Genomic DNA, 10,043 nt, shown 5'->3' with positions numbered 1-10,043 from the left:
TTGTTCCGTGTTTTTTGTTTTTGATGTTTTGGTTGTGTTCTATGTATTTGGCGTTTACCTTTGCCATTAAACGGGGTTTAAGTTTAAGTATTTGGCTACGGAGCTTGTTTCTGTATTTTTTTCCTGTAAGTTGCGACCGATGTTTTTAAAATTAATTAGGTTTGTATAACCAGAATTCGGATATACATATTTTTTATAAGTTTTGCCTTTTATTTGGCTTATTGCGGTAGCATCATAAGCGGTGAAAGCCGCTTCAGGTACAGCTAGAAATCATGTTTAGATTATTTCCATTTTCTTCCACGGTTAACATCATTCAAACACGTGTAATCATATCACAAATTAAGTAGAAACAGGGAGGCGCTTCACCGTCATTCAATTCAATTAACAAGTTATCTCTTCATCAGTATTTGTGAAAATGCAACACTTAAGTTTTGCTAGCGTTTAACAAAATCATGGTTTGGAAGGTTCCAGTTTTAACTCCTCATACCATGTTTGGAGATTCATCTCTCCAAGTGCTTTTGTGGTCACCAAGTGAGATGTTACAACATCAAGACCGTTAATCCCCAAAGTAAATAAGTTTTATCCCTAGTTTAGTCATTGTCCATCCCCTACCTGGTTGGACTGTTTAACCTTATATTGATATTGATATACCTTATATCTTGAATTATGTTTAGTTCATTTCAACGCCTATAGTGAAAACAGTTCAGTTCCAGTCAACGTTCATGAATTACATTAGTAATGTTTGGTTCGTTGTTTTTTGTTATTTTTGAGGAGTGTGAGAAAACTATCTGCCACAAGTAGTTATAGGTATAATATCCAATCGTATCCAAAGGCATGCATTTTGAAAAATAACCTGAACTATATGACGAGTCGTGACATGTCATTTGTGATTAGAAGAGGCTTACTCATTCATGCTATTATTTTACACAAAAATATAACGACTGATTTGAGGTTTTAGTTTCATTAAGGGCATTTAACAACAATTGAGAATCAAGTTATTACAACATTATCTTAATCATTCTCGCTGGAACAATGTAACGCGAGAGTGTGGCCGTGTGTTGTGGGGATAACCGAAGTAACTGAAGGAAACGCACTTGTCCGGCTTGCTGACTAAATACAGTCTCACATGCGGCCAGACCGGGAAACGAACCAAGGTCGCCTAGGTAAGAAGCGAAAGCGCTTACCACTGCGCTAACCGGATAACTTTTAGTTTAAGAAAGAACATTAATTTAGTGCATCTGTTAAAATACAGTCTATACTACCGTAACCAGTCTATCACTCTAGAATATATTCGATGACGTCTCATTTTTTTTTCAGTTTTATGAAGGCTTCATCACCTCTGTGTTTTAAAACAATTGTTTCATTACTTGTTAAAACATCTTATATATCATTAATTAGACCTGATTGAGCGTAATTTAAAATTTGATTTGGCGATTTCAACGGATTTAGATAGATCCCTATTTTTGCATTTTGTCTCGCCATGGCCACAATTGTCAATATTTAAATGATTTCTTGGGTCTGTTTTTTCACATACCAGTTTCTGCTTAATTAGGTTTAAGATTAATTATTCCTTGTTTCTTTTCATACACTTTTCAATGCATCGTGTGCATTTGCGGAAACAGGCCCCTCCGGGAAGCCATGTGGCCAGCAGCACGCGCCCTTACCCAGCGGCAGCCCTATCTGTGGCAGCATCGATGAAGTTGCGGGGTCGCGCACAACAGCCTGTGCCAATTGGCGCCTGCCACTTATCTTCCGGTCTACGGCACTTCAGACGGTCCAAGCACAGTACCGGCACTACAAGTAGTATCAGCACTGGCAGCGGAGCAGCCCCTAATCGCGGCACTCGGCCAAGCAGAGTCGTAAATAGGGTTAGGGTTGAATGGTCAGCCACCGAGTTCAGGTCCACAAACCGGTAATTTTGACATGTTTTTCAGTCCTGTGCCTATGCTATCCGCATCACTTGGTATATCGGTAAATACAAAGTCCAAAATTATTGCTTGTCAGTTTGTTGACCTTGGTCAGCTTGTAACTCCTGAACAGAATGAATCGCCCACCAATCACATTGTGTTGGCCCCTTCTGTCGAATTTGCATATAAGACTACCTCAAGGCGCAAAATTAACTCTATCGAAGTCCAGACTGATGCATTCTTGGTTTACTCTAGTGTTTATTTGCCGGGCCTTCCCGAAAAATATCATGATCTTCTAAAATACGCCAGATTAATAAGAACAGCATCGAAAGGATAAATATGGTTGGTTGAAATATGACGAACAGTTTCGGTATCGTCAAGCCATGAATCCCGCCCGCTCTAATGCGGAAGACAACCAAGAATTGTGGCTTCTTTTTATCTAGTCCGCTTCCAGTAAATGGTGCCTCCAACCAGCTAGTGAGGCATTGTTATAACTTTAACACAGCAACCAGCTTCCGATCTAGATGCAGAGTTGCCCATGTGTGTTTAAAATGCTTTAATTTTCATCCTTATAGGTTCTGTCCGTCCATCACCCGTCCTTCTGTTAGTACAACTTCCGCGCCAGGTCGCCACTTCGGTGAATGGTCCGAGTCCCCGCTGCGCGGACAACGCCCTGCAGGATCTGGAAAAATGGTCCCTTCAGAACTAAAGAAACTTTTGAATCGGTATCCAAATAAGCATGTTGCTAAAATGCTTTTAGATGGGTTTCCAGAAGGATTTAGGTCGAAATATACCTGCCCAAGATTAGGAATTGAATTCAAAAACTTATTGGCAGCTAAAACTCATTTTTCGGAAACTCTTAACATAATAAACAAAGACAATTCATTATACCGTATGGCCGGTCCTTATGGAACCGCCTTTAGTTAATGTTCGTACTTCTCCAAAAGGCGTTATTGCCAAGTCTAGTGTGGGGGGGGTCGCTTAATAACACACTTGTCTTACCCCGAGGGTAAAAGCGTAAACGAGGGGATTAACCATAGCCTGTGTTCGGTTAAATATACTTCGTTTGGCACCGTAACGGACATGATATTAAATCTTGGGGAAGGGGCATTGATGACAAAGCGTTACTTAAAATCAGTAATTAGATTAATGATAATTCATCCAGCCGACTTCCACTTGCTTGGTATGAAACTCAGGGACAACTATTACTACGACAAATGTTTATGTTTCGGCTGCAGCTACGCCCCTACTCTATTCGATTTTTCTTAACATTTTTATATTGGGCAGTATTCGATCCTTCTGGCTTTTAAAAACACAATAGATCACTATTTGGACGACTTTATTTTCGCTGCACCTGCAAATTCCAACCATCGCACGGAACTCTTGGGTAATTTTCATTTGATTTGTAATACCCTCGGCGTCCCTATTGCCGAACAAAAATCTGTGGGCCCAACAACTCGTTTAGTCTTTCTTGGCCTATTAATAAATTCATCAACTGAAAATATGTATTCCTCGGGAAAAAGGATGATTTAATAATTACAATAAACTCGATGCTTAGAAAACAAAAGTTCAATTGCGGGAAGAACAATCCTTGGCAGGGAAATTAAATTTTGCCTCTCCGGCAGTGCGTGGTGCGCGTGCCTTTATCCGCCGGTTTTACGACGCAACGTCCAATGATAAATGAAAACGTTTTTATATCCGTCTAACAGTCGCATTAAGATAAGATGTATTGGTATGGCTCAAATTCTTCTCAAGTTTTAATGGTAAGGTCAGAATCCCAGAATCAATTTGGCATTCGAGTGAATCTTTGCAATGGTTGATTGACAGCGCAGGGACAGTGGGCTTAGGCGCAGCCTGTTACATGCGGGGTCAATGGGCTTTCTTTCAATGACCCGCGTCATGGAAAAACACTTATTTGTTAAAGGATTTGGCTTCCCTAGAGCTAGTCACGGTCTTATTGGCTGTTAATTTATGGAGCGAACACATTGCGAATAAAAAAAAATTGTCATGCGGTCAGACAATCTTGGCGGCCTGGTGCATATTCTTAATAAGCAAACTGCTAAATTAAAACCAGTAATGCACCTCCTCATGCCTTTTATATTGTGCATACTCCAACATCACGTTCATAGCTCGCCACATATCCACCAAACTTCAAGTAATATGTGCTCGTAAGCGCTGAGACAAGTTCCGGCAAGCGGCGCCAGAGGAGAACCAGTGCCAGAACCAATCCCCAAGGCTTTCATGTCAGTGATTTACTCGACGAAGCTGATATATTATCAATTGTCTCCAGTTACATTAATACAAGTTTGTCATACACGCAAGGCATTAGTGCATGCTCACTGTTCCGGTGCGCACATCAGCTTATTGAATACAGGCCCCCTCCCGTAGACCACATAGTTCTATTCATTTCCTTTTTATCACTACAGAGCCGTTCCCACAACACGGCCGCTTATACACAGCTTCCATCAGGTACCAATGCAAACTTTTGGGCGTATTCGATCCAACATCCAGTTTTTAGTTTTAAAAATACTAGCCGGATAAAAAAGCAGTGCATCTGCAAGGACACTCGCTTACCGATTCTATGTTCCGTGTAAGGTCTACCTCCAGTTATTCGTAGAAATGCTTATAAACAAATACTTTTTTCCACTGGCCATTCGTCGCCTTTTGTGTTTTTTACGTAACTACCGAACATAAACGATCGAAAAAAAATTGTGTCTAGTGTGAAATACGGAAACAGAAAGCTGCAGTGTGTAATACGGTTTTTCTATCCGATCATTTGTATTCATCAGTTATCGATTATGCTATAGGTATATTTATAATTGTCGACGGACGCCAGTATAAAAATCGGGACCCGATAATTATTATTATTATTGAACCCACCTATCAATTCTCAACTTCCTTTTGCCCTGGAGAACGAATCAGAATTCTGAACACATGGCCATTTCCCATCGCAAATAACCTCGGATGTTTGCCGGTATATCAGTGGAAGCAGTTCGTAAAATTTTTAATAACAATATTAATCAATCAAAGTGGTTTACGTGTAGTTTGTGTGTGAATACGTTGAAATTGATTGTCAGTGTAGTGTTTAATTGCATAAATAATTAAGATTGCGAACAGTAAAAGCATTCAGTTAAAATGATAAATTGGAATTACTACTCGATCTTCTTACAGCGTAGTTAATTGTAAATATTTCTGATATTGTAACCCTACCGTATGAATCTAAGTTAGTTTTCGATGGAAAATGGTCGAGGTGTTTCGAATAGGAATCAAGTGCGCTGACATCTCTTTAAACGTGTTTCCTTATCGGGAATAACAAAAAACATAGTCGACATTCATGCAATTTGCACAAGGCAGATAGGCATTAGTGGCGTGATTGTAGTTCAGATAAGCAGAGTCGAAACTGTAATTTACGTTTGGATTTTTCATCCTGTGCTTTGCATGTATGGTAAATATTAGATCTATATGTATGTCTAGTCAAATTTGCTAAATGTGTAACGGTATGAAATGTTTATAAAATGTTATTTTTTGGCTAAATACATTTTGGTAACCGAGCAAAGATATGTCTTGAGTAAAAATACGATAGAATGCGTTTTTAAAGACAATGGAAACGGTATAAAAAAACAATGCCTTTGCATTTAAAACGTTTAATGGCATGGTGATATGAAAACTTTCAAAAGAAAACTTCTTTGAGTATTACGTCAATGATAAGTTATCATATTTTGAAACACTGAACATATGTTCACAAGTCTAATTTTGATCAATTATCACACGAATAAGCAGCAACAGTGTAATGTCGGGGGTGGGGTGTCGCGCATGGCCATTCGGATCTCCTCGGCAATTGTCCATCAAACACAACCTCGGATGTATATTGACGGTTTACAATGTCAGAAATTGTTGCAGTTAACTACGCTGCAAGTAGACCCCGCAGTATTTTACATTAGGCTGTTCAACTTTATGACGTTACTCTTGGAAATCATAATTATTTATGCATCAATACACTTCACTGGCAATCAATTAAAGTTCCGAAATAAAATATACACTAAAACAATATAATTATTTATTCTGTTTTTTTAAATTTTACGAACTACGTCCATTGATATACAGATATACACCTGAGGTTGTTTTCGATGGAAAATGACCAAGGCGATCCGAATGGCGCGAAGCGATCTTAATAAAGGGCTAACTTTAACCTTATAAACAAATTCATAGCAATACTATATGAAAGACTTTCTTCGGGTTACCATGTCTGTTGCAACAATATGTTCGAACTATTCATAGGAATATACAAAGGACATGAAGCCGATAATCAATCACGAATATTGCGGTCACTTGAATATATCAGAATCACGGAACCAATTATAATAAAGTTATACAACTAGATATTCATAAAATAATGTATATTATGCTTTTACAGAATCGATGGCGCTTTTGAGTGGCCTGTCTTTTGTAAGCCTGCTTTGCTTTACACACGGGTAAGTATGTTGTTTAATATATCAGGTGAAGAAGAAACTAGTAATAGCATTCACATTTCCAGTCAGTGACAGCCGAATTATTAATAAAACCAATTAATGAACTGATTGTGTTTCTATTACACGATGTGTTCTCAGTGTCACTTAGTGTGACCAATTGGGTATATTAATACTTGCTATTGTACATGTCAACCGGATAATCAGGTTCCTGAATATAATTTCAGATATTACTATGTCTCACTTCCAAAATACGTCTCCCCTGGTACGCCCCTGAACGTAGTAGTCCACGTGACCCAGTCTGGAAGCCCTGTATCCTTTCTGGCAGAAATTGTAGCTTCCAACGATTCAGACGTAGCCAGTGTCCGGAAACGCATTGTCAATGGTGAGTACAAGAGAACAACGAACCCAACATGAATGTATAACTTAATTATTTAGCTGAAGACTTGCTATAAAATGTATGTAATTAGGATTCATTTAAATACAATGATGGAGAATGGTATAAGTTTATGGACGAAAATAAAGCAATACCGTAGTATGTGATGACAACTATTTTAAAACGGTGTTCACATATGCATTTTACTTTTGCATTTTAATGGGTGGGATAAATTCAAAGTACACTTTTAACTTGTATTTGTTCTAATTTGGCTAACAAAGTTTGTTTATTCGTAACAAATTTGCTAAAGTAAAAGAACTCCGTTTGAATTGTAAAATATGTTTTCTAAATAATGAATTGTATTTTATAAGAAGCTATTTTTACAAATGTGTGTGAAAACTTTATTTCTTTACTCGAAGTAGACAAAGTCAACCTAAATGAGCATACACGTTGATGATGTGTGTTATTGGTAGTAATTAATCATGAAACATAGATAAATGTTTGCTGGGTCTGACTTTTGACGAATTTCGACTTTGTATAAGACTGCATTATCAGCACTTAGATATGGATACTTTTTCTTAGATTTTCATCAATATTGTCGAAGTACTGGTACATTATCATGCATACGGAATTTCAACAAAACTCTGATAAAAATGAGTTCGTACATTTTGTCTTACTCCGTATTGCACAAATTCGTGAAGCAAATACAGTTTATTAAGTTTTGTGTTTGGTCAAAAGTCATACGTTTGAATTGTGGCACTTCCTTATAATAGGTTCTAAAAGAATATGTATTGTATTCGAACTGGCGTATTTCCAAAGAGTATTACACGTAATATGCCAATACATCCGTTCTAAAGTACATGCATCCGTTAATTTGCTTGATATGCCAACAATGTGTGAAATTGTACATTTAAAAGACAATACCATATATAAATCTGAAATATGAAAACTAAAAGATTAGAGACAACATAGTCAGATTCTGTTATAGAAATATATAAAAAATAACCCCTTGGAATTCAAATGATAAGTGTGTATAATCCAGTTCTATTATTGTTGTTCTTGTTTAAAATATACTCGATATCAAAGTTTTATTTTAATGTTTTTTTTGTCAAGTTTTTCAACAAGATTTTCTTTCGATTTCAGATGTTCCTGAAAGCCTGCAGGTTATGGTAAGTTGTATAGACGAATATATTTCTTTTTACCTTTTTTTTTTTTTTTTTCATTAAGTTAAAAGGTGTTCTTCAAGGAGCTTAAAATAAATTCGTACATCTAGAGTCAGCAAAAAGGATATTTTTTTTACATAAGGTTTAGTAAGAAGTAAAGTATTGTTAACTGTTATTGAAAAAAAAAACTTTTGAGGTTTTGTAACAGGTAAAATATGAAACATATTTAATTAGTTGTAAAAAGTTAAATTATATTTTGATCCAAATAAAGCAATCCTGTTATACAAGTTCTATAAACCATCGTTGATAGTAATTGTACGTATAATATAGGCATACACGTACGTCATACTTTATTATAAAGGTTCCTAGCGACCTTCCCAAAGATGACTACAAGATAGTTGTGTCTGGGACTGGTGGACTTTCCTTCCATAAAGAGGCTAAACTGTCCTATGAGGAGAACATTCTTGTCTTTATTCAGACTGATAAGACACGTTACTCTGGCGGTCAACAAGGTGAGTTATAATTTTGCACTGCCTTAAATCGACCAATCATATGCTTACGAACGATTAAACTTAATAAGTATACAACAGTGCATGCATGCGACACCTAATGTAAGAAAATGCCCAAATGTTATCACTGTATCATTTATGTCACGTGTTTTTACATAAGCCTAAGTTTTGAAGTGCAATGTAACCTTTATGGTGCATATAGTTCATGCTAAGGTTCGTTCATACGAGAGCTTCATCTACTATGACATAGTCAAAATTATAATCTATCAATATTTTAAATTGTTGGTCGTTTGCCATCCCCGATTGCATTTGCATTTGTTTGTAAAACACCCAGTACATACATGTAAACAAGATATATTAACCTCAATCTTTTTTAAACGCAAGAACGTTCATTTTAGTTCTTGTAAGGTAATACATCCAAACACAGAGTGTAAAAACACAGTATTTGTTAATTGTTATATTTGAGTTTACATGCATTACCAAAGTATATGATTTAACGAGTTGAATATATTTTAATTGAATCGTAATAAAACATGGATAAATGTTGTATTTATATTGGGGTTTCGTATTTTGGAATTATTGTCGACATGTGTTTGTTGCAACACAAACTATTGAGTAATAATTCACTTCTGTCTACTAACAGTTAAATATAGGGCAGTGTTTTTGTTGCCGACTCTTGCGAACTTCAACGGTAGCGCTGTCATTTCATTCTACGTGAGTATTACCTGTATATGATGGAGTGACGTGTGTCTTTGTATGGCGCAAGCATTCAACAGTTTTATTTTAAAGTTATTCTTTAAGGTATATTGTACGAATCTGAGTGACTTCTCAGAGAATATAGAGAAAAACGTCACTTATATTCGATTATAAAAAAAAGTTCAATGAATCGGGAATTTTTTCTTGTCAACCCATTAAAGATTTCCCCGACCGATAATCTTGGAAATCCTAAACTTGATCTAAGAAAGTAGAATGTTTTAAGTGTTGCCAGAATTAGAGTCAATACTAAACTATATGCCTCTCAATATTTATGCAAAAAGCTGTACTTGTTTATTTTTGTAAAACTTGTATGTGATGGTTCTAAGTTCTTTGCAAAAAAATGTACTATTGGGCCACAACAGCTGAGGAAAATGGCATATAAAACTTTATTTTCACCTGTCCTCTTTGCAATGACCGGCTTTGCCTGCTGATCTTTATTATCTTTATGATGTATTGTTTGTGTGTCGCTGGAAGCCAAAGTAATAAACCCAGAGTTCCTCCGCAGTAAGCTTATCAGATATTTCTCTAGGATATCAACTTGGCCTGTTCGTATGGTGTCAGCAATTGAAAATATGCATCTTGGTTAAATCTTCTTCAATTTTAAACAGTCAGAATATGATGGCCATTCCCTTCTGAAATGCCACGACCATAAGCTATCGAGGAAATGGTACATCGGCATTTTCTGTACCAAACCTCCATCCTCGGCACCCCAGTGTATCATAACCTTTATGATACCCAAGGCAAATTGGCTAGAGAAACTAGGTCTTAGATATTCAAAGGCATTTTTCGACCAATAAAATAGCCGATAACAAAAAGGAAATAATCTTTTTTGTGAAGTGCTATAGTCATATTTAACAATAAACAGC

The 10,043-nt window shown here is 36.6% G+C and overlaps 1 protein-coding gene across 1 annotated transcript in view; it reads left to right on the top strand.

Moving 5' to 3' along the window:
- The first annotated feature begins 6,326 nt into the window (after window positions 1-6,326).
- LOC128222333 (CD109 antigen-like) overlaps window positions 6,327-10,043 on the top strand; it is a 63,812-nt gene continuing 60,095 nt past the window's right edge. The window contains 5 exon segments of the mRNA XM_052931313.1: window positions 6,327-6,379; window positions 6,601-6,758; window positions 7,893-7,918; window positions 8,274-8,424; window positions 9,065-9,135. Of these exon segments, the coding sequence (XP_052787273.1) occupies window positions 6,327-6,379; window positions 6,601-6,758; window positions 7,893-7,918; window positions 8,274-8,424; window positions 9,065-9,135 (459 nt within the window).

This window comes from Mya arenaria, chromosome 16, assembly GCF_026914265.1.
Source record: "Mya arenaria isolate MELC-2E11 chromosome 16, ASM2691426v1".
Classification (NCBI taxonomy): domain Eukaryota; kingdom Metazoa; phylum Mollusca; class Bivalvia; order Myida; family Myidae; genus Mya; species Mya arenaria.
This window is presented reverse-complemented; position numbering and strand designations above follow the sequence as displayed.